The sequence below is a fragment of the Amblyomma americanum genome, chromosome 2, assembly GCF_052857255.1.
Source record: "Amblyomma americanum isolate KBUSLIRL-KWMA chromosome 2, ASM5285725v1, whole genome shotgun sequence".
In the NCBI taxonomy this organism is placed as follows: domain Eukaryota; kingdom Metazoa; phylum Arthropoda; class Arachnida; order Ixodida; family Ixodidae; genus Amblyomma; species Amblyomma americanum.
In genome coordinates, this window is record NC_135498.1 from 99,962,094 (window position 1) to 99,988,146 (window position 26,053).

The window sequence follows — 26,053 nt, forward strand, 5'->3', positions numbered from 1 at the left end:
GTTAATTTGGGGTCTTAAAAAAAACTGGGGTAAAACCAGTTGCATATCTAAAATTCTTCAGCTTTCCATCAGTTGTTCTTCTATAACAATTTCTTCTCGTAACAGAACATGGCTTCCGAAAGTTTTTCTCTTGTGGCATTCAACTGCTTTCCTCCACTCACGACTTGCACTTCTATATGGACTCCGCGTTTTCATCTGACTGCATATTTCTTTACTTTGCTAAAGCATTCGATAACGTTAATAACTCACCACTTTTACATTAACAAAGTGTGCGGAACATTGGCCCTGCAGTTGTTAACTGGATCCTTGGATTTTCTTCTTCTCGTGTTGAATTTGTCAGCATTAATGACGCTGATTCCTCTACTCTACCACATGGTTCTGGGGTCCCTCAAGGATCGGTACTGGGCCCCTTTACCATTTTTTATCTTATATGTTGCTGTGAATTTCCGTTCCCCTCAGTAATGTACCCTGTACCCTGAGATTAAAATAAATAATAAATTATTTATTAATTTTATTTGTCTTGCATTTCTTTTGCTCCTGTGCTTAAATTGCAATTTGAATGCTTTCTAATTATGCTAGAAGTAATATTTTGAACGTGCTTAGAATTGCATCAAAATACAATTTTTATCCGCTTAAGATATTTATTATACATTAAAAATATACTAAAATATACAATTAATATACTAAATCTACTAAATTATACATTAGATACATTTAAATTATACTAAAATATACATTAAACACTTTGAAATATACTAAAATATACATAAAATATATTACTTTACATTAAAAAAACTAAAAGTATGCAATTATTACATTAAGAATATATTAACTTCAGCACGGCTTAAAAAAGTCGGATTCAGCGGATAATACCGCTCAATGTTGTCAACATCAGGAGTCATGAATGAACTGGCTATAAGCATAAGGAGACAGACAATCCCAGAGAAAACGCGTTGTCATCAAGAAGTCTATTACCATGGAACGTCACGTGACGGGGCCTGAACGCGAATGATGTGGCCACACAAGCAAATGCCGAAGGAAAGTGACGTCAAACAAACAGGAACTGCTCCGACAAGCGTGGTACTTGGCTTGGCTTATACAGGGTGTCCACGCTAACTTAAGCCAGGCTTCAAAAATATGCCGCGGCACTCTAAGACGATGCGACCAAATGCATTTTGCTGGCTATTGTATAGAGCAACTCACACTATATTTGTGTTGTGCTTAATTGCGTAATTAATCGAGCAAATTAATAAACTTCGCAAGCAACAAAGATAGGCGAAAAAGTCCAATTAGAAAGTTGTAGAGTGGTCCGCAGAGCGTCCAAATGAACAGTTTCTAACTTTACATCTATAACGCATCGGCTTTTTTTTTTCGCTTTTTGCAGATGCCCGCAAAATACAAAAATACCACGTGACATGGCCGCTTGCGCGCTGCAATTGCAGTGGTCTGAAACATTCCACGTAGGTACAAACAGATCAGTTAGCCAGGTGTGCTGCTGCTTAAAATGGTTACAGGCATGCGTAGCAGGCGCTGGCTGAGCGATTTACGCGAGCACAAGCGATAAGGACTGTGTCTGCTTCTCGCTATCAAGCGCCACAAGGGAAGCATACCGCTTGCCTGTATCGCACAGCCAGCTAATGCGTCGCTGCCCTGTAACCTTTTCAGTGGCAGCACACCGGGCTGAATGTTCTGTTCGTAACTACGTGGAACGTTTGAGAGCACTGCAATCGCCGCCGGCAAGCGGGCATGTCATGTGGTATTTTTTTTTTGTATTTCGCAGGCATCTGCAGTGAGCGAAAAGAAGCCGATACGTAATGCATGGAAAGTTAAAAACTGTTCAGTTGGACGTTTCGCGAACCGTTCTACAGCTTTCTCATTGGGCTTTTTGGTCTATCTTCATTGATTGTGAGGTTGGTTAATTAGTCCCGACTAATTATGCAATTAAACACAATATAAAAAATAGTGTGAGTTGCTCCGTACAATAGCCACCAAATTGCATTTGGTCGCGTCGTCTTAGAGTGTCGCGGCATATTTTTAAAGTCTGGCTAAAGTTAGCGTGAATAGCCTGTATACACCCCCAGAGAGGAGACACATTATCTTGGCCGGTGAGGCGCTTTTTGAACAAATACTGTGGGCCCCAAATTGTCGCACAAGCTTCGGAGTGGTCGCGTTCGAATCTGCGGTCTATCTAAAACCGAATTCCTAGTCGTAACTTGCGCCTGGAATCGGTCAGGAGTCAAACTGTCAAACAACAAATACATGAGCTTGTATGGGAGCCGGTAGGCCTTGTTTGTAGACAATGTCGGGCTCGGAGGTGCGCACGCCGTCATTACCGGTATAATGCTATCACACTGTCCACACGTAATTTAAATAAGTGGTGATTGCCTTCCTGCTAGAAGTTACCATAAAAGAATGTACGACAGAAAACGGAGAGTTTTCACTGTTCCCGGAAACGTGATTCATACCACTAGGTTGTTCCACGGCAGCTTGAAGTGTGCTACAAATGTGCTTACGCGGGCAACTCATTTGTTAGAATTGAAGTATACTTTGCACGAATTAATTTCGTATTTACGAAAGTACACTTTGAATTCATTGCCAACATCTCATTTCCCGAAACGCGATTTCGAGCACTAACTGTTCAACGGCAGCTTGCAGTGGGCTGCAAATACGTTTACGGGGACAGCTCATTCCTTAGAGTTGAAGTATACTTTAGACGAGTTAATGCCGTATTTGCAAAAGTACACTTTCAATACATTGCCAACATGCATAGGCCACTTCCCGAAATGCGATTTCTAGCACTAGATTGTTCTACGTCAGCTAAAAGTATACTTCAAATTATTTAAAAAGGCTGTCCGTTTGCTAAAATTGAAGTGTACTTCAGACGAAATAATTTCATATTTACGAAAGTACACATTTAATACATTGATAAGATGCTAAAACCGCATACATATTTTTCACGTGTTTGAAACGTGCTCGAAACACACTTTAAATGACGTATACTTCGAATGCATTAATTTCATATTTATGAAAGTGCACATTTAAAATATTGACAAGATGCTAAAACCGCCTTCATATTTTTGCCGCGTGTTTAAAACGTGCTCGAAACACACTTTAATTGACGCATACTTTAGAAAATTTAGTTTCATATTTACGAAAGTGCCCTTTTAATACATTGACAAGATGCTAAAACGGCATACATATCTTTTGATGTATTTGAAACGTGCTCGAAACATGCTTTTAGTGACGTATTTTTGGCAAATTTGAAGAATATATTCGAATACCAAGCATAAAACTTCAGGAACCTATCTTTGGCACATTTTTTGTGCATTAATGAATACAAAATATGTTTAAAATACATTATGAATATCCCGCCGTATATTCCAAACGTTTTAGTTTTCGCTATGGCCGCCACTAGTTGCAGTTATGACTGATGCAGTGGATATGTCATTCGGGCAGAGAAAAACGCACTCTCTGTGCAGCACAAGGCACGTCAGTGCTCCCGTGCGTCAGGGGGAACTGTTAAACTTGTCCATAAAGTTTGAGCTTTTGCAATTCTACGTCAACTCTCCACAGAAATCACTGGTTCCGGAGATTCCACCAAAGACATCTTGGTGACGTTAACGTTTGCACACTTCGCCAAGGCCACCTTGTAACGCCTAGAGTGAGCCATGCGCTTTGAGCTGAAGCTGGCCATGCAGTGACGAAATACAGTGCGCCGGCTTGTTTTTCATGCAGCGCAAATTTTGAACTGAGAGCATGACTACGAAAAGGACGGCTGGATGTTTCAAAAACTTGAGTATCTTAATGCGATCAATTTTTTTTTTAATTTCGCAGTGACAATTACTTGTTTCATTTTAAATAATAATTCGCTGCGTTTGGTACCATAACGCAAGGTAGGTGCCTGTGTGTACTACAAAAAGTCATTTTCTAGCAGAGAGATACTAAGCGGGAGAGAGAGGGCACTGTGAGAGGCACGACGAGCGCTGCGCTTCAACTGAGCATTTATTTCGTAGAGCGAGGGGCGGAACTGGAGAGGGTGACTGAGGATGTGACTGCACAGTGTGCTATAAAAAACAACCAAAAAATACAAAAATAGCACAACGGAACTGGCCTTCGACTCAAGGGCCCCAAAGCGAGGCACCCTCAGAAATCATTGTATGCGCCGAGGGTTGTTGCAAATGGGTCGCAAGCCCCAAGGGTAGTGTTGGCCTGGCGGCCTGGGGCACAGCTGGAAACATCCGAAGGTCCTGGCAAAGGATGAGTCGACTGCCAACAGAACAACTTGTTTATTCTAGCATCGCAAAAGAGCAGCCGGTCAGGGCGACCACGTTACTCGACGGAAGAAATCGAAGCCTCTTGGCGTCCGGGGCAGCTGCCTTTATACCCTCGGAGTCGAGGGCAAGAAGGAACGGCTCGGGATGAGGCGCACGAGACGGCGACGCACGGACATGTTGAGACGTGACGTGACGCGTCCGCCGGGCCGGCGCCGGTCAGACCTCCTCGCCTCCCAGTTGGGGAGCTCCTCTCCACGGCTGCCGCGCTTTGACAAGCGTGGGCACCAACATGCACACACACACGCACACACGAAGACACGTGGCAATGAAACCTGCCTGGACGCGCTTGGCGGGAGGCGTTGCGGCAGCGCTGAACGGGTCAAAATGACCGCCACTTTGAACGAAGCCCCGGCGTCCGTTGCATCCGCGCCGGCTATACCGCGCGTCGTAGGCGAAACGTAACAGGGTGTAAATCGGAGCGAGGCCGCAAACTAGCATGCGCCAGGCAGTGAACATGCGTCAGCGTCAGGAAACGGAGAACCGGGACGCATACAAAGGCCGGGAGAAAACGCGTTAAGCCGGTTCGTTGCGAACCAGCCTTGGAACCTGTTTGAGAAGGCAGGAAAAAAATTTGAAAAAACTCGAATAATATGTAACGGAAGAGGATGGACAACCCCTAAAGCAGACCACCTTCAAAAAGGCAAAAACAGCGAAGACCGTCTTTGGGCCAGCGTGAACTTTGGTACATACAAATGTAGACAGACACATGGAACAAGGAACACACAGCGAACTGAACAGGTGCCTGACGTCCTGTGTCCACAGCTTCTTCTTTATTCTGCGCGATAGCAATATTGCCCTGCAGGTAATGTCCGCAATCAAGAGACACGGAACGTCGGGTTCGGTCAGCTGTGTGTTCCGTGTTCCATGTGTCTGTCTACGTTTGTGCGTCCCAAAGTTCACGCAGGCCCAAAGATGGATTCATACCAACTGGCCCAGAGAAATGCCATTTAGCGAAGACTGAGGAGGGAAAAACAGAGAGACTACGAGAAGCAGAGAAGGAAAAACATTTTTTCGATGGCCAGTCCCATACGAAGCCATTCCCTTTCAGATATGGCGATCGAAGTGAAGATCACGCAGAAGTCATTGGCACTGCTAATTTCCGTGGCTTCTACGAGTTCTCCAAGTCGATTGCCTCCTTTTCAGATTATGAAGCAACAGCTTCCGAAGGACGGCAAGCAGCTGCAATCCCTGCAGGGAACACCGACGTGCCCAGACGTTTTTTTTTCGTACCTGCCAAGGACGAAATCTGCTGTAAAATTAAGCTATTAAAGACATCGACGATAAATCGAGTGCTCAACTGACAGTTTACTTTAATGGATGCAGTAGGAAGGGTGTACTCCCGGATGAATGGGAAATGTCGATAACCAAGCTCATCAAGAAACCTGGAAAACAACTTTACCTTGATAATTTTAAGAAGCATTAGCCCTGACCTCATGCAATGGCAAAATCATGGAACATACGTTGTCCTTGATAGGCTGCAAAATTGCTTAGGTGACTGTAACCTATTGCCAGACAGGGTATTCATCTTTAGAAGAAATCTATCTATACAGGATATACTCCTACAGCTTACCGGCGTAGCAATCAAGCAGATAGATAGAAAGCCCATCACAACAATTCTTGTGATCGACCTCAAAGGCGCGTTCTACAACATCGCACATAACGCGCTACTTGCACATCTTAGCCGCTTGAATCGCGGATAGAAATTGTAAAACTACATAAGGAACTTCCTAAAAGGCCGCAGGGCAACAACTGATTTAGGCGGCCTAGCATCGTCACCGCGCAAATTAGGCAGCTCAGGGTACCCACGCGACTCAATACTCTAAAAAATATTGTTCAACACGCCAAGTAATAGGCTAGCACAGAAAACTAAACAGGATAGAAGACACATGTAAATACTATACACGAAACAACGATACGCTCTGTATCGCTAAGGATCCAGTGGACACAGTCAAGGTCAGCTGCAAGATGCCGCAAATGTCTCTGCCCAGCATTCAAACGAGAAAGGCCTCACATGCTCAACAGATACAACAGAGCTCCCAGTAGGTAGGAAAAAGCCATGTAGCAAACCAAAGATACATATCAATATCTCGATTACTTTAGAAGGCAAACCAATAGCCATAACCAGGCTCATTAAAATACTTAATTGCAAGTTCTTTATAATAGCGTTTTCATTGCGCGCATAACAACACAAACACAAATCGCGCGCATAACAAACCGGGAGTGCGGCAGAAGTATGGAATGAGAAAAGCGGAGCAATATAGGCTAACATACGTTCTTATTATCAGTAGAACAACACGTCATACTACCTGTTTACAAACTAAGCGCCAGGAAAAGGAAAGCTTGACATGACTAGTCGTTGAGCATGTAAACAAGCACTGGGACTTAGAACAGCCAACAATAAGCTTGAAGCTCTGAACATGCTCAAGGCTGCAGAAGGATTAATTGAAGTAAACCTCAGATACATGGTACATGATATGAGAACGTAAACAAAATGATAATTTCTCAGAATTAAGCGACCCTCTTGGCTCAAGGGGCAATGGAAGAAGGTGCCGGCCAGCTCTAGTCTTCAGGATCAGCTGAACCTGACTGCAAGGACCAAGGCCGCGGCAACTTACTCCATTTCTACGTCGACAAGAAGTGTTTTGTACCCCCCCCCCCTCTCGACCCTTCCAGGGGTGGTTTCCTCCCCCCCCTTTCCCCTTCCCGACCCTGATTGCGCTCTGCCTGGCTCGCATTCGGACAGTTTTCATCCTCCGCGCCTTAGGTGTTCTTCGGGGGTGCCTTGCTTAGGCGGCGTTTAACGATAGCGTTAAATGCCCAGTTACCCAGAAAACCCTGGGGGGTGTTGTCGGCGTTGGCGTTGTGAAGAGAATATCACGTTCATGGCCCTGGCAGGTGTTCCCCAGAGAGCAACCCAGGAGGCTGGTGGGCCTCCTAGGTCACGTGACCTTGCGGCATCTTCGCAACCTGACCACCGGATAGTGAAAAAACTGTTCACCGTGGGAGGAGACAGTTAAATTTATTATTTTAAGCTCGAGAAGACCAACTTCAGTCGAACAAAGTCCACTGCTAGGAGCACCTGGCATCGCACGGCAGCGGCACATCGCTTAACCGCTGCACCACTGCGCCAGGAGGAATATGAGGACTCCCAGGGATCTATGAATGTAAAGCAGAGAATGCCATTCCGCATATATGAGAATTAACTCTTAACGCTATCTCGTCGTACCCTTAAGTCGGAGCTTAAGTGTGCCCTACTATTTTTTTTTCTCGCTGCAGAACTTTGAGAAACAGCAACCAAAAGAAGACGCACAGAGGAAAGTCTCCACGCAGGAAGCGGGAGACGCACACAGGTCTATTAGGGCAATGCACCAACTAGCCCAACAACATGTTTTACTAAAATACGTTTGAGCGGAAGCGCACTTTTGTTGTGGTTTTTGTTTGTTTTGGGTTGTCCTTTGTGGCTGTTGTTTCTGCGTCCTGTGCAGCCGCGTCCTGTGCAGCCCCATTCATTGTCGCCTTCAATGTTTCCGTCCCTCGCTCCACGATATGAATGTGCAGCAGAAAGCCAGCGCTCATGCGTTTATTGCACTAGCGGGTTTCAATGGCTGCAATTGAGTTACAGAGTCGCAGTGAGACGGGTTGTTGTTGTTTTTTTAGTCGGCGCGACACAAACGGCTGACTTCGACAGGGATTAGCAGCGGATTCGCTGGACCAGCAGGGGGTAGATCGAGAAACGCCTGTGCCTTCAGGAAATGCATGGGGAGAGTTAAGATCCCCGAAGAAGAAGTGAAAGAATTTCTGGTGGACCGGGCGAATCGGCAAGCGGGAGGGGGGAGGGGGGGCAGCGGAGGTGAGGGAGGGCGGAGCGCGAGTTTTCTTGAAGCGTGAGTTTGCGAAGCCGGTGAGAAATCTCTGAAGCTTGACGCGGAAGGGGCCAAGATAGCCAAGCCGCGTCGCCCTAACTTCCATCTTCGGAGCCGGGCGGAGCCACCGTCGCGAAACATAGATGCATCGCCATGCAAACGGTGTCTTATCGCAGAGGCCGCTGCACCAGCTCGGTCCAATGCGCTTCGGTCACGGCTACCGTTGATATAGCGGGCGCTAAAGGCGATTCCCTATATCATACCCAGTTCTAAAAAACGCCGATGTCGACCTACGGGGCAACAGGAGCCAAGTTCCAACGCGGGATAGGCCGGACACAGTCTCCCGGCGTTCCCGCTTTGTTTCATATTTCACGCCCACTAGCCCAGAGTGTCACCTTAGCTCTGTCCTGGACTGAGGCGTCTTATGCCTTTCAGACTGTGAGTGGTCGGAAGGACGTCTTGCTTCCATAGGTATACAACAAGACTTCAAAATTGTGTGTTGAACTGAACCTGAAAACGTAGCCAACAATTCGGGCAAATGTAGCTCCTGAGGGTTAACCCAATGGATTTAATTGCCATTTGAGAATTATTCTAACAAAGAATTCCATTTTGACAGCTATTCCATCCTGGAATTCTGACACGAAATTTATGGTTGCTATCTTAAAGAATAAATTATGCAGCTAAATGTTGACGATACATTTTTAGCACGCGAAATTCTCTGAAAATGCTGAGCTTCTTCAAAATCCAACTTGACAAATGCTTTCAGATATCCTCTGCAGAAAAGAAATATTTTTTATTTTCAACTACATAAGAATTTGCGTCATTTGCGTTAAACGCTACATTTGTAACTGCCTTTATGTGTCGTTTCAGAACGCCGCGCCTGTAACAGTTCGCAGGTTTCTTGAACTGTCTAGCCTTTAACTTGACTCTCTGCTCTTGCTGTATGGAATGACGGCACCGTTTTTCAAAACTGGGTACATTGCATGCAGTTAGGTTCAGTGCCGACTATAGGTGGCATTTATCTTTTTTTTACGACAGGCTGCAAGCATTTCAATGAGTCACATGTCTGAAAGGTTTTTCATATGCATCAGTTTTAATCGTTAACTCAATACGCTCGCACAATGCGCAACCTGAGGATTAATGTTCGCGGACTGAACTGCTTCTTAGTGACTGGATTAAACGACTTGTAATGGCCAATTATTGACCAGTTAAGGAATGTCAATTGCATCCTTTAAGAAGCAACGTGGGCTGAGGAATTCAGCCAAGAGGCTATAATCCGGTGACGCCGCTTTGTCTTTTTCCAAGCTTGTAAACAGACGGGTTGTAAAACAGGGATTCCACGATTCATATACAATATCATGAAATCATTTAGTCTAAAATAGCCTTACTAAGTAAACGGCACGCTTTTTTTAACGCCTAGTACTTAGTGTAAATGGTTTACATTCACGTCGAAGGTTTAGTATGAAAAGGCAAGCAGGTCGGCGGTAACGTGCCTCAGACTCAGAAGGCGAATATAACGGCCGCACTGTACACGCATAAAAAAAACGCACAACTTTGCATTCAGGTGTGACCAAAATCACACAAAGCACACTTCAGCGTTCAAACTTTTCTCACCTGTCATGTATATTAATATATAGAGACTTCTTGGTGAACATTCATACACAAGCAGACACGTGCACTCTATCAAATGTATCATACGCCTGCTAACTTTCGCTAGACAAGGCTTGAGAGGAATTTCATCGCAGAAGCACGCTCCGTATCCATATCGAGGTGACTGTACAGGTTTTGACAAACGAAAACGGAGCACGATATTGCCTTCAAAAATGTTTCACACGTTGCCTCGTTCAAACATGGAACTTTGGTACGTGCAGGCTGTTAGTGGACACTGTAGTCGGATACAACTCAAGAACGCAGCGTCTTTACCCCGTCAGGGGACCCCCTTCCAGCCAATGGCATCAACCGATTCTCATGAACCTGCTAGCGTGACAATGCAGGGAGTGAGGCCACAATGGAGAGAGTAGTCTATATCCGAGCACAGAGGGAAGGGATTATCCCCTTTCATCTACCACTCCCTGCTTTGTCACACTATAGCAACGTTAAGAGACTCAGCCGACGCCAGTGGCTGGAAGTGGATCCTTTCACAGGGAAAAGCCGCTGCGCTGCTCTTAAAATGTATCCGACAATACCGCGCTTCACGATGGACAAAAATGAAGTTTTCTTTTTCCATTTCTAATACGGCAGGCGAGACTGAATTTGGAACGGAATAGCGTTCTCCGTTTACTTATGTCCGCCCCTGTATGTGAGAAAATGTGCTGGCACAACTTTTTTTCTACTGCAGGTTAGGTATAGATCTCCTGCATGTTTGTAAACAAACAAGTTGGCGCTGCAGTCTCTAGCGAGCTCGTGGTAGGCAAAAGGCCAGGCAGTGTCGTCGCGGAGAGGTGTTGAGCGCGGGTTTTCAAGGCTTGTAGGCGCGTTTTCAGTTTCTGCGAATCACATCAATGGTTGATGTTTACAGCTTAGTAATTTCTTGAAGTACACGAGCTCGCGTTGGCCACGTGCGGCGTATTCAGAGAAATAGTTCGCCACTGTGTATTGTATATATGGCTAGTAGTAAACAGAAAGCGTTTCTGTCGTTGATTTCTACGCTAGGCATTGAATAAAATATGAAGTTTTTGGCACCCTGCTCTAGCCAGAATGATTTTGCTTCGGGACAGTAGTGAGAGGATGTGCTGGCGATCTTTCGGCGGAGCAGACGTGCGCTCACCGTCTGCTGACATACGTAGGTGTCATGCTGCGCAAAAAGTGGGGACAGCGTCGTATACTTATTCTCCTCTAGCTGTCTCGCTTAAGCGCTGTTTTTATCCGCAGGATCCCGCACCAGCCAGGCCGACTTCTCCCCTTGTTAAACTGGTCGATTTGGTGAAAATTTTTGATTTATGTAATTATTTTCTTTCTTAGCCCTGGGGTGTTCTGTTTCGTGACGAAAAATTATAGCAAAATATTAAAGTACGCTTTCGAGATACGGGGTCGTCGAAAATTGAGGTAATTCCTTTGAGGCTTTCTTTGTGTTCAGGGCCGCATTTCTTTGACCAAAGCGCAAGCGAAGATGCCAAAAACGAGGAAATAAACGTTAATTATAAGGTTTGTTTTCTGACCTTTCACATTTTCTGCGATTGGCATCACTCACACCTTCGTAATTTCGTAACGCATGAAAATAGAATAATTCTATTTGTCGCAAACGATTCCTGAGACGTTGAGGAATGTAATTTCTCTCGATTTTTTTTTCCTACAGGTGCAGTATTATGTCCGTTATTTTTGTAAGAAACGTTTTCACGTAACTATGCATGCATAAGTACATGATCATCTAAAAAAAGAAGTAATAGCGTCATATACAGAACAAGGCTTTGTAAACATGCTGGCGTAAAAAATTTGCGCACTTTCTACTCAATTAGTTAAGACCTTGAGGTGACTTGACGAGGGTGTTAATTATAATTACCCAAGAACTGCACCAGGTATAGCTAAAAATAAAAGGCATTACCGAAACTAGCGTAGCAATTTCATATTTGCATCAAATTTAGTTTCATATCGCGTGCATAAATAACGAAAATACTTTTCATTGCCGCGCCCCCACAGCCGCCGCGGTGGCTAAGTGGTTATGGCGCTCGGCTGCTGGCCCGAAAGACGCGGGTTCGATCCCGGCCGCGGAGGTCGAATTTCGATGGAGGCGAAATTGTAGAGGCTCGTGTGCTGTGCGATGTCAGTGCACGTTAAAGAACTTCAGTTGGTCGAAATTTCCGGAGCCCTTCACTACGGCGTCTCTCATAGTCTGAGTCGCTTTGGGACGTTAAACCCCCATAAACCAACCAAACCATTGCCGCGCCCCCTCTCAATCTCGACACGTCTGTTAGTAGCACGCCTGCGGCTGCTTCTTTCCAAACAAGCTTCGCGGTCATGGACTGCATCATGAAACATGACACATGCATGATGCAATGAAAAAGCATGTGGCTTTTAGCACACTTAAGGTACGCTATTCTAAGCAAGCCAACGTGACCGCGCATGAACTTACCAGATTTCTTTCTACTCGAATCAAATAATTACGTCTGTCATATTACGAAACACTTTCTAGTAAATATCAAATGCCATAAAACGTGCCATTAAAACATGCTGTGCTATTAACAAAAGAACGCATTCCTTGGGGGCGAGTGAAACTGCCGGCGGGGTCCCCGTCTACACCGGCTCAAGGTGATAATTGCATGCGCAGCTACCTTCGCGCTTTTTTTCCTTGCGCAGTTATAAGCCTACTATGCTGATGTTCAGGTGAATGAAAGCGGTAACTTACATGCTATTAAGTACATTGAGTGGCAGTGCCGATCAACTCCCAGACTTCGCGCTTTAATACCGCGGACCATTCCCCGTTAGCCAGTTTACTAATGCGGTATTTATCGCGAGGAGCCTATCGGGGCTAATTTAAATTTCCTTTTATGCCACTACGTGGATCGATCAGTGACGCAGCTGATCAATACATGCGGCTTCTGCAGTGCGCAGGCATGATATGTAGCCGCCGGTAGCTGCAGCAGCTGCGGTAGGCACCGGCTGGCCGTAGCTGTTTTGCCTACCATGCGAAAGTCGCTGCTGACATCAGCGCCACCGCATCTTCGTGACGTCGTGGGGTGAAGGAGGTCCATACTGACATTTCGAAGGTGTAAACGCAGGTAAGGAAAACGACCCTGCTTGCGCATGCAAAAAAAAAAAATCTCAGAGATAACTTCGTTGAAGATTCAGCAGCCGCGAGTGTAATACTGAGCACCGTTCAGCGCACAAACTCTTCTCGTGTTTTAAGTAACAAACAGCGAACGGCGTTTGATACTTATGTGAGTAAACGCTGCTGAAGCGCTTGAGCGTAAACGTAGGAAACGTTCCTTTTCTTCTACGCAATGAGGGAGAAGAGTTCTGCGTTATTCTGTGTCACAGCGGAATAATGCGGAGTAGTCGTTCTGGCTCGGACTTTACGCTAGGAGTCGTGTTATCTATCTTGTTTTCTTGCGGTTCGAGGTAGACCCTGCGAACATTGCGCGGGGTAAATGAAGAAATAAAATATTAGTAGAACATTTAAAAAGACATGGCACACTGAGGCCATCCTCCGCTGTTTTAAGAAAGCTTTTGTGTTGAGTAAGAGCAAAGAGTTAAGCAAGAGATTATGGAGACAAAGGGAATTGTTCGACTCAGCTACATACCCAGAAATTGCGGACAAGCGCATTTTTCGACAGGAAATAGCTTGCCAAAACAATTCTTTCATATATCGTATAACAATCAATATGTGGCGAATATCCGGTTGGCAGGCTCGAATTTTTTTCGCTATTAACGCTTCTACTGTCATCAAAAAACGGTTCTCATTGGTTTTCTATCGCAGTCTAAAACTACTCGATGCGATCAATGAGCAAGGTTTTGCCGCGCATCGGATGACCATTACCTTCAACATTTGCGAACACTGTAAGTTACAGTACTCCATAGCTGCCTCACATTTAAATTTATGTCCAAGAAGCTCGGACTTCGGCGTTCCCTAAATGTGTGTCTAAATGTCTAAAGTGCGATTTTTTAAATGCACATGGACATGGTTGAGTTAAATTAGCGCCCTCTGTTCTTACTTAAATGCTAGTGGTTTTAATGCGAAATCATTTTTTGGCTCATGAGTGGTGTCACCGGAAGCTGTGGCCGGGCGCTGTGGACGGACGTTGTGGACGAAGCGTTTCCGCACGAAACGAATAAAAGTGCAGTCATTGCGCCATCACGAGTCACCCACTAACCCCCCCCCCCCCCCCCCCCTCATCGCAGTGTACGGCGCTGGTCCAGCAGATGACGGACGCGTATGAGAGATGAAGGAATGCGTAGTAAGAGAGACGGTTCCGCATTACTACACCGAACCAGACAAGTGCACCCCGGGAATTTTTTTGCTATCACATATTCAGTCCTACGCTTCCATTGAATCCTTATCTGCAAGTCAGCGCCCACTGTGACTACCCTCATCTGTGTGAGCGCTTCTCGCTGTTTTTCATTTCGGCGAGTTGCATGAACTATAGCCCAGTGGTTACCGCTGGCGTGCCGTACCAGTTCGTGGTCGATGTCGCAGAAGGCGAGGTGGGCGAGATTTTTCTGCAGTGTGTTGACGTCCACATCGCGAACCACCTGGTCCACGTCCACCGCCGCTGCAAAATAGTTGGAACGATCGGAAAAGGTTAATTATTTTTTCCTTCACCTGCACGACCCATTGGCTGATATAGCAATCAAGACCGATTTTCCAGCTTAAATTTTGTGCCCAGAATCTTGCCTAAGCGCCTGGAATTTTTATTGCCTGTTTACAATGGTCACAATAAGCGGAAAAGGAGTTTTCACATTCAAGCGTGTTCCCTTGACCATTCGGCAGTCGTACGTTCTCCGAAATTAAAATTAGGCCACACCAGTCCGGTCTATTACCAGGCAAGATTGGTTACCGCTGTAACAGTTTCACATACGCTGGGCTGGGATTTACAGACTATTCAAGCCTCTCCAATATGAATGACAACGATATTTAAGGATTCGATTAATTATTCTTCGAGAATTTTGTGCAACAACACACATTTTGTACTTTCTCACTAGTTTTCTGCTTGGCATTCTTTGGCTTGGTGTGCTTCCTTTAGTGTAGAACGGTATAGTTTCCTTTCATAATAGAGCGACTTGCACCTAACAGCGAATTACATTTCTATGCAAGAGTTTTTAAACCCTTTCCTTAATAGGGGTTCGAAACCCGCTTCGGCTTATTCTATACCAAGATGGCTATACAGATGGGCACGGTTTGTTGTGTGAGCCGAGCTACGACCTGAAGTACTTCCTTATGTGACATGCTCCCGCACACTGTCAACGCGTACAGCAAGCGAAGGAGTAGCCGGTGCGGAGTGCCAAGACTTCGGCAGTGTCGAACAGCTGCTTCGACCTGGTTTTCCTGACGTCATTTGGTGCCGCCGTCATGTTGCATTATTTTTCGAGAAACGGTGTGGATTAACTCCTCACATTCAGGCTTACAGATTGAGATAGAGGTGTATATATACAGACTCACACCATCAGGACACTGTAAACTACCGCGATCTTTTTTCTAAGACTGCTAGGATGTGGAATTCTCTTCACTGCAGTTCATTTGCAACCGCAGAATATTTAAAAGAGCCAACATTCCTCTTGTTCCGAGTTTGGTTGAAGTATGCGCCCTGCTACCTAGCTCTCTATCTTGCGCGTTTCTCATCATGGCAAGCCCTCTCATACTTCGCTCAAAGCTAGGACTTACACTGCTCAGATATTAATAAATTTCAGTGACCAAGATGGCATCCAACAATTGCATGCCAGCAGGTTTATTTACGGGGCGTAATGGCAGGTACCAAAACACGATGGCTCCGTCCGCTGCCACACCACCCACGCACGCATTCCCGACTCTTTCCTCGCCGTTCTCTACTATAGGCACCAGTCCGGCCACACTGCCGTCATCGTCGCAACATGTTTAATGAAGCCGTGCTCTAAACAGCGCTTAATTGACGGAGAGTCAGGCATGCGAATTTAATGCGTTAGTGTTAAACGGTAGTGGTAAACTGATCTGCATACATGAGTGACACCTAATCAAACAAGACAAGGGGAACTCCGGGTAGCATAGAGAGAAAATGCAGAGGACGCACCGATCATGCGCCAGTCTATCCGCTGGCATCGGCCGTGGAACTTGAAGCCGTGCAGCGACACCGCCGGCTGCACGCACTCCACGGCATCGTCGGCCGGCTCCGGACCCTGCTCCATGCTGCTGTCCTGAGACGACGAAGAGCAAGGATAGAGGTCGAAATGTCGGTTCCCAATGCTCCCTTACGTAATGCTTCCTTGCGCAACCGATGATCAACTTCCTGCTGACGCTGAGAAGTTTACCCACGAAGCCGAGCCGGCTCGTCAGCTAGCAGGTGTTCACATCACACAGCAGCAAGACTCGCGCCGATACAACCTCCGGCACAGACAAGTCTTCTACAATTGCGGCGACCAGGTTTGGGTATGAATACCTGTTCGACGGCGAGGCTTGTCCGAAAAACACATTTGCCGCTATTTCGGTCCTTATAAAGTTAGCGGCACATCAGCTACGCTATTTACGGGGTACTACCGGACGCGGCACTTTCACAGCAGAGAAGCCGTCGACTACCCCGTCCTGAGATCGTTCATATTCTACGCATGAAGCCGTATTTTGCACTGTGACCCCCCAAATACTTCGAGCCTTTCTTGTGCGCTTGAGTGTGCTTGTGTGTGCTTGTGTCCGCACGCTCTTATGCGCGCGTTTTTTTTTTTTTAAGAGGGAGAAATGCCAGGTGGCGCTGAAGCAAAAAGACGTTGACGCTGCTGGCGCACGGATTGAAGGACGTTGAAGTTCACCGTTTTCTCTCACCGAAGGACGTGCTGCCAAGCCCTGTCTTGCCGGGTCGCTGTCTTGTCACCTTCATCGTGACAGTATTTAAGATACCCTGTCCACATCGGAGGCTGGCAATCACGTACACTTTCGACAACTGTTCTTTTTCTCAGCGTGTCCGGCATTTGCGACTTGCGATGGGACACTGGGGACAGTTATATGCTTTGTCAGACTATCTTGCTGTTTCTTGCTGACAACGTTGGATTTAAGAAGTTCCTCGCCGCTCGATTCAAACTCGTGACGTTATGACCGAAAAGGACGCAGTGATTGACGTTTGTATGCAAATGTTGGTATATGCCTAGCTTCTGGGATGAGCGTCCAGAGAAAATGTCATGACGCACTCCAGTTTCCTTCCGAAAACGGCCGAGGGTAGCGGCACCTATTTTCTCTTTCAAGCTTAAAAATGAATATTGGTTTTCAAGAAAGGAAATGACGCAGTAATTGTCTCACACATCTCGGTTGACACCCGAACCGCGCCGTAAGGGAAAGGATAAAGGAGGGAATGAAAGAAGACATGAAAAAGAGGTGCTGTAGTGGAGGTCTCCGGCGTAATTTCGACGAACTGGGGATCTTTAACGTGCACTGACATCGCACAGCACACGGGCGCATTTTGCGCTTCGCCTCCATCGAAACGCGGCCACAGCGGTCGGGTTCGAACTCGGATACTCCGGCTCAGTAGGCGAGCGCCTTTAACCACGAGTCACCGTGGCGGGTAAATAAAAATTCAGTTTTCAGCGCAAGTGGAGTTTTTGTCGTTAAGCCACAGCAATCTGTAGATAGAGACCAACTTCAGTTTCTACCCAGCGTCCCTTCAACCTTCACCTTTTGAAGATGCGCGCAACGCCGCAGCAGAGAATAGTGATGACAGTGTTCTGCAATAACGATCGTGTTAGGGAAGGTTAGTGATGATGGACGGTTGAGCATGGAGACAAGAGAAAGGGGTTAAGAGCTGAAAGAGCCATTTTAAACGTGATGTTGGACTTTTCCCTTCCCGTTTAGCACCAGCGGGTACTCGTATGTGGCCGAACGCTGACATGAGGCCAGTAGATGCCGATTGTTATTACTGCGTGGGGAACAGGAGGAGATGCTATGCCTTACCGCTTCTACAAGCGCCATGTTCCAGAAACAGGAGTCTTTTTTTCTTTTTATCCCTAACGCCAGGTAGTCTTCTTGCAGGAACCGCTTGACATTCGTGAAGCGCAGAATTTGCATGTTAGGGAATTACTCAACAATATGCTGGATACTTTATAGTTCTCTCGAACAGTTCTTCGATTGCTTTTTCACGCTTCTGTGACACTAAAATCTTTTCTGGTTTGCATTAGGTTAGAAAGGCGTAATTAGAGCTCGTAAGTGCCAACAGAACCACGGAAGCCATATAGCGCGTCATAAAAGCTGCTACCACTGGTCGCAAACCCGGGAGCTCTATTTTGGGCAATGGTTGAGCGTTCAGTCAAGGCTGCTAAGGAGGACACCACCGGAGGCACGAAGAAAAAATGTGTATTTCACAACGGGAACAATGCTCTTTTGGGCACCACACCTAAACAAACGGCTACAACATGCTGGTAGCCCACAGGTTTACGGATGTCAGAGTAGCGATCGCGCCCTGAGCAATGAATCAATGATCAATGAGCGTATCTTCCCCTCGGTATGAAAGGCTATTGACCTAAGAAAACGAGTCATGCCATTGCGGTCGCCACGCTCTCTTGTTAACATCTTTATCTTACCCGGTTCTGCAGTTCAGTCTCCACTTCTCATTCTGGAACTTGCTATGCATGCGACCCCGCTTCTATTAACAAATGCATTCGCTACTCAATCCACCATGATGGATCAATTCTAGAGGGCGATGCAAAAATCTACAACACTGTCGCCGGTTACGCAGTGTGCCCACCCGAAACAACAGCTGGTATGGTGACACGCGCCGAATTTAGTGCTGTACAGAAACAGCAAGGTTTCCCCGAGATTTGGTGCTTTATGACCGAACCGGTGCATTAAATAAAAACATTACCGAAACTATGCGGTCTCCCCCCATCGGTAGGCGCTTGTTTGGATTGTATCCCTGCCTGTACGATACCTACGTGACAACGCCTGGGCCGTAATGAAAGTCTCCACCTCGAAAATTCCACGCCTTCCGGGGCGCACCGGCCATAGAACCAAACTTAGCAGCTTGTGCTGTGACGCGCAGGCAACTGAAGGCCGTTGAAGTTGCATCCGCCGTCCCGTTGCAACCACAGAAATTCATGTGGGCACCGTTCCAAGTCATTTTTTTTTTCCTTTAAACAATGGACAGAGGGCGCAAACGACGCGGTGGCCCCGTATTCACGAACTCGCGGCACTGGCGACAGCGTTCGCGGGCCGTTTCGAGGGGTAGAAAGGCCGCACTACTTACCCTGGCCGGCGAGGCCCGGGCGGCGCGGATGGAATCGCCACGCTCGCGATCTGGGCCATGGGTGCCGTCGTCATGGTGACGCGTCGCTTGGAACAGGACGCGCTCGCCCGAGCGCCGCCACTCGGCATCGATTCAAGCCGGATCTGCCTTTCAACAACAAAATGAATTCGCGAGGAGTTTGTACGTGAGATTATTGCTTGCTTTCTCGTCTAAGCTAAACCACAGAAAATGATTTCCGGCTTTTAATAATCGTAGCAGGGCTGCCAGAAGTATATAGGCGGAAAGTTTAAAAAGAAGTGCAAACGTAGAGCAGACAAAGAAAAAGAAGTACTGCTCGGCCGACGCGCATGAAGGCGATGGTCTTACATTGATTGTTCACTTTTGAGACAACAACAACACTGATTTCGGGTGAAACTATAATACATGTTCGGTATTAGCAGCGAGCTGCTGTACATATATACTGTGCAAAATACATGCGTTATACGTAACATTTTGACGCTCAGAGTCACCAAAACCGAAAAAGAACATAGTCGTTTATATGCTATTCATAGTTCAATATAATCGTTTTCTAGCCCTGTCGCTGCCAACTAACCTTTATTTCACTGTTTTATCTGCGCACTGAAGCGCCAGCTCAAGAAGCGTTTTCAAAGATGGCTTCAAACCACAAATATGGTCGGATATGTTATCCCACGTCGCAAGCAAGGCAGCGCCGATTGAGGCGTTTAATGCATATGCACCACTTCGGGACGGTGCTAGAAGGAAACGAACACCAGTGAGACTAATAAATTACCATTAAGAACAAAATTGAAGCTAAACATAATCGGAAACAGAATTTATAATTTTGAGTTGGAAATTTTGCAAACTCAGTTAACCAGAATTACTAAAAGGCTTATGAATCAACTCACAATTCAGTAAAATGCCTTTTATTGCCAGGCTTTCAGCACTTGTTCCTATTGTTTTTCTTCCAAAATTGCCAGCGTTGCCAAATACGTGAGTGTACCTCACTACATTGCCTCTTTATTTCCTCCGGGCATACTGTTCTACAAACATTTCAATCGGCCCCTGGACACAAGGCTGCAACTCCAAGAAAAAAGCAATGGGAGGAGATACTTAAGCTCTGCCTTAAGGGTATGACGCGATAGCGTAGTGGGTTAATTCTCACTAAAGCAGAAGTCCATTCTCTACTTTACATTCTTAGATCCCTGAGAGTCCTCATAACTCTCCTGACTAGAGATGCGAAGTGCTGAAAAAAAACGGGAAAATTCCGGAAAAAAACTGGTTTTTTTCTGGTTTTGTTTCGGAGCAGTTGGAAAAATTAGTCAAAATTTCTGCGGGGAAAAAATGTACAGAAATAAAGTTTACGCAACACACAGTGCCGAATGCGAAACCGAAACACCGAACGTGAAACCGAAATGCCGACGTGGAAGGGTGACTCAGTTCGTCGACACGATGACACCTCAAGCGCAGAAGAACGCCGATAAAGCGCTGGCAAAGGCGATATATGCTTCCAACTCTCCCTTCATCTTCGTTACAAATGACTATTGGGTGGCTGCATTTAAAGCACTCAGACCTTCTTACAAGCCCCCAAGCCGGCACAGCTTGGCTGGACCATTGCTCGACGCAGAATACAAGGCCGCTACCGTATCAGTGAAAAATTCCATTGAAAAGGCTTCATGCATCACCCTTGTCACTGACGGCTGGACAAACGTCGAAGGAGAATCGGTTATAAACTTTGTGCTGTGCACACCATCGCCACTGTTTTTCAAGTCAATCAACACCGGCACAAACAGGCATACCGCTGCCTACCTGAAAGAAGAAATCTGTGCAGTTATGGAATCGGTCGGTAGCTCAAAGGTAAAGGCGCTGGTAACCGACAATGCCAGTAATATGAAAGCAGCATGGGCTCTCGTTATCGAGCGATTTCCTCACGTTACAGCGATTGGTTGTGCCGCACACTCTCTTAACCTGCTGATGAATTATCTACTTACACTTGGCACAATCCAAGATGTGCATAAGCAGGCGAAAGATATCATCAAATACGTTAAGAAAACTCACTTGGTGTTGGCCACATTCAAGGAAAGGCAGGCAACAAAGTACGGCAAAGGTGTGAGCTGCAGCCTGAAGCTTCCGAGCAAGACGAGATGGAGTGGTGTCTGCCTCTCCTTTGAAAGCCTTTTGCGAAACAAGGAGGTTTTGCAAGAAATTGCTATAATGGAGAACGTGCAGTTCGACAAGGCACTTAGGGTTGTCGTTCTGGACGAAGAAGAGTTCTGGGTTGCGTTGAAATCATGCCATACTTTGCTAGAACCCATCGCAAAGGCTATCAAAGCCGTAGAAAGTGACCAAGCCCTGTTGTCGGACGTCAAAAATTTGTTTCACAGTCTAGCAGAGGAGATTCAAACGAATCTGCAGTGCTCTGTTCTTCTGCAGAATTAACGGTATGTCGCCGAAAAAGCCTTAAATACACGCAAGGCGTTTACAGTTCGTCCCATACACTGTGCAGCAAACCTTCTTGACCCAAGATACAAGGGGAAAAACTTGACTGACGAGGAAGTCTTGTCAGCGTTTGACTGGATCTCTGAGCACAGTAAGCACATGAACCTCGAAGTCGGAAAAGTGTACTCCGACGTTACAGAATACAGGACCAATGAAGGCACATGGTCAAGGTCCGGAATATGGGCCTCTGCTAACCACATGCGGCCTTCAACCTGGTGGGAGGGAATCTGCACCACTAAAACGGTGATGCCTCTGGCTCGAAACGTTTTACAGATTCCACCATCATCAGCTGCTTGTGAGCGAAACTGGTCCGACTTCGCCAACATTCATACTCTGCGTAGGAACAGGCTAAGTAATGACAAGGTGCAAAAGCTTGTTTTTGTGCACGCACATCTCAACATGATGAAGAAGGCTACAGATGAAGCCAGTGATACTGACTCCGAATAAGTTGTATAAGTTCACCTTTTCACCGCCTTGGTCAATGTATCCAAAGTTGAAGCAATGACGAAATAGCCACCGCAGAAGAGACATTAGAGTGTTTTTTGTTATAACTTTCATAACAGTTCCACAATGTCATGCCTATTTACAGAGAACAGACCGCTTTTGCTGGATGCTTCTATAATTCCTTCAATCCGTGAAATCCTTGCACTTGTTTGTGAAAAGGCAGAAAGAATTTCTTTTTCTTTTCTGTTATTTGCATTATGAGAGTAATGGCTCTTGACATTGACAATAAACCGTTGTCATGCGCAAAAAAAGTTTTTTTTTTCATTTTTCTCAAATTTTCGGGAAAAAACATGAAAAAAAAACGGTTTTTTTTCCGATTGTTCAAAATTTCCTGAAATTTTGCATCTCTACTCCTGACGCAGTGTTGCAGCTGTTAAGCGATGTGCCACTGCCCTGCGATGACAGGTGCTCCAAGCGGTGGACCTCGCTCTTTCCGAGCGACCAATCAGTAATTTAACTACAGCCTGCCACGGTGGGCAGTTTGTTCACTATCCGTTGAGCGGGTATGATAACGCCGCAAGGTCACGTGACCGAGGTGGCCAACCTGACTCATAAGTTGCCCTCTGGGGACCACCCGCCAGAGTCATGCTCATGATTTTTCGCTCACAAAGCCGACGCTGGATTTTGTGGACAACGGGGCCTTTAACGCTATCGCTTCAAAAGAGCCATGCACAGCCAATGCTGAAGACCGATCCACCGAACCACGACACTCGTACCATCTTCCTCCCACCACAACACCCACCTTGAATCAACTTGCAACCTTCCAGAGTTCCTTCCTTCTATGCGACCTCTGCAACCACCTGTTATCAATTGCCCAAGCCACCTCTGTACTGAGGTGTGCGGCGCCTATAGCCTGACATTACGTATTACGCTCACACGTTCGCCCCAAATCCACAGTGCCCAACATGGCTCTATCCATTGGAGAGCTGGGCAACAACACCTCAGCTCCCGCTTTATGTCCCATATAATATTTTGATTCGATTTTTTTAAGTTGTTTCTTTCTGTGAAAGCAATAGCAACAGGGAAAAAATGGCGAAGCGCTTTACAATGTTCTTCGCCCGTTACTTAGTTGAACAAACGTCTTAGGCTTTGGGCGTCTGTAACTTGAGGATTTCCTAGCAACTGTTCAGCATTCAGGAACTAAACGAATGATTATCGCCATTGAATTTATGACTCCGATGAATGTAATAGGTGTAGATTGTCGAAACTTTGTGTGCAAGTTATCTGGGCTCCTGGTGTCAATCATAGAAAATCCACAAGCCTCCTACAGAATAAGCGATTCAGTGACAAAGCTGTGAATGAGCACCAACAAATTATTGTCCTCACAGCAGTGCTAGAGTGTCTTGTTCGATTAAAAAGGTGCCTTAGGTTTTTTTCACGCTCTCAGGGCCCGAAGCAAGCATCACATTTCCCCATAATAATGAGAAATTTTACTGGAAACCACTGGTTTCAAACAACTTCTGCGTCCGCGTAGTCAGGCTTTATTTATTTTCTTGAACTAAATGTTTTTTTTTACTCATTGCTGCTATTCGGCTCCTTTGTAGGTTTGTGTAAATTCAAGAGTTACTGATATTTACTCAACTGACGGTCTACGCAGCATTTTGAGACGTATTGGTTACTGGTTACGTGATTAGACCATTAATGGCGAATAGTAAAGATATTTATATTCGCTCACCTGTACTAGTGGACGAGTACTTCTTCCGTAATTAAAACTCTATGGCACCCTTTCATTTTTATCCAGAAAAATTTGTCGCTATTTATTTTCTTAGCCCAGAGGTGGCACCACTCTAGAACCGCAGTCAAGTTTGACTGCAAGCAGTCTTTATCAGTATCACTGCTGATATTTTTGAAAAGAATACAGTCATTTGCAAAGAGTCTAATATGAATTTCGGACGTATTTACGGAAGCAACAAAATCATTGATACAAATAAGAAATAAGGTAGGCTCAAGTACGCTGTCCTGAGGGTTATCCTTTTTACCAAATAAGAGTCCTAATCTAGAGCTTGTCAGCCCCATCACTGCGTCGCAGGTGTAACGGCCAGTCTGGTCACTTGGTAAATCATTCTAAGCGAGTAGCGAAAGGACAATTGGAGAAAACAAAGCACGTTGTGGGGCTAGTTTGTGAAGCATGGTTTCTGGAAGAATTTTTTTCAGCGCTACAAAAACGAGGACACAGAATGAAAGAAGTACACAGGACGGGATGCTGAGATGCTGGTTATGGCGACGGTGATGGCATTCTCGTGCTTTCTCTCGGCCATTATGAATCCTGTGTGCAGACGGACCACAGGAGAGCATCACGGTTGCGCCAGCGATCAAAAGCAGGAGGCCCTTGACAAGCATTGCCTCGGTTTGTGCGTCACGCTAGCGCTCCGAGCTGACTCTATCTCATGCCTGCAACGCAAGTCTAGAACACAGCGTCTTTTTTTTTTCACGTCTGGTTCCGTTTTCTCCTGATTGTATCTTGTCTCTTTTTTTTTCATTTATTCCTCCTCTTCCTTTTTCTACTGCTGGTTGACGAAGCATATTTTGCAAAATCTTACGCCATCTAGGCTTTTCTTTTCTTTTTTATTCAGGGCGAGTTGAAATTCCAGCATGACTTCTCTTAGCGCCTTCAGGAGAATAATAATTCCCCAACTGGGGGGGAATGGGTTCACTTTTAAACAATAGTCTGCATCGCGGTTACTCGTAGCGAAATTTCGGTCTCAGTTACATGAAGAGGGTGTTTTTATAAAATTTTCAGAGAGATTGCAGCGTTCGGAAACTTTAGAATTTTATATACATACAGTGACGTTTGCCTGTGGTGAAGGCGGGTTCCAATGTGTTGTAAAGTAGGCTGCAGTATTTTTTGAAGGACAATGGACAAACGTGAACCAGATTTCGCAAGTTTACTCCGTCATGCTTGTGAAGCTGGGGAGCTCTAAAGATCCCTAGGCGGAACATAAGAATCATGTCGCCGCATTGTAGTTTTATCATCCAAACATCATCGAAATAACATATACATTCACTGTCTTTATGTCAAAGTCTAAAGTGAAAGGAACACTAAAAAGGACTTCATTCCATTTTCGTTCTGAGTAAAAATCGATTATATGGCTCTTTATGGCTATGTTGGTGTTTGGATGGCGGCTGCAGATAAGTTTGTTGGTGGAAAAAAATTAATTATTATTTCCTCGCCACTCGATTCAAATACGTGAAGGACGAAACGGACGCCGCTATTACCGTTTAGAAGTGAGAGGCTCTATGGCGTAGCCTCACGGATCCGCACATTAACACCTGCTGAAGTGTCACTGTTTGTTAGTGAAAGCCGTGTGTTGCGGCGACATCTGTACTTCATTTTATGAGCTACTTTACGATATTCGAACTCTGTTTTTCACTGAAATTAGCTTTTCTTTTCGTCGCCAGACTATGATCTGTCGATGCAGGTTAACTTCAATTCATTATCAGTATCCCTCTTAAGCACACACCGCAAAATACTCTTTAGAAAATCACTGATTGGCGTAATACAGGCAGGAAGCGATGTTTGATTTTCTGGATTCGTTTCATAGCGCGATTCAACAGGTCGAGCCGGCGCGAAAGTTTTTGGCAAGTTTTTCCGGCTGTTGGAGCTGCACGAACAAAGAAGCGGGGAATATCAGATTGCGTGCCCTGAAGCATCTGCTTGTCTGTGATGTATATTAGCATTGCTGGCTCGGAACCGTCACGATACATTGTTTCTTGTCCGGCACCTGTGAGCTTTCCTATGTTAATAATGACGTAGTGGTATATGACATGCGGCGTTCCACATTCCAAAGAGTCACCTGCGCTGCGAGGAAGGCTGTAGTGGAGGGCTGTGTGTTTAGTCAGACCACCTGGTGATCTTGAACACGCGCTCATATTGCACGCCACACAGGAATTTTTGTATTTCGCCTCCATAGGCATACAGCCGGCGTGACTCAGATCGAACCCGCGACCTTGGTGTCAGCAGACGAACGCCGAAGCCACTCAGCCACCACCGTGGCGGAGGGATGAGTGG

General features: G+C 45.9%; 1 protein-coding gene across 1 annotated transcript in view; it reads right to left on the reverse strand.

The window, feature by feature from the left end:
- Positions 1-19,170, reverse strand: part of DZIP1 (DAZ interacting zinc finger protein 1) — a 78,202-nt gene extending 59,032 nt beyond the window's left edge. Inside the window, exons 1-3 of the mRNA XM_077651657.1 lie at positions 19,045-19,170; positions 15,895-16,018; positions 14,306-14,403 (exon numbers count right to left, since the gene is read on the reverse strand). Coding sequence (XP_077507783.1) covers positions 14,306-14,403; positions 15,895-16,009 — 213 coding nt within the window. The 5' untranslated portion in view covers positions 16,010-16,018; positions 19,045-19,170. The remainder of the gene's footprint in view (positions 1-14,305; positions 14,404-15,894; positions 16,019-19,044) is intronic.
- Positions 19,171-26,053: the final 6,883 nt, after the last annotated feature.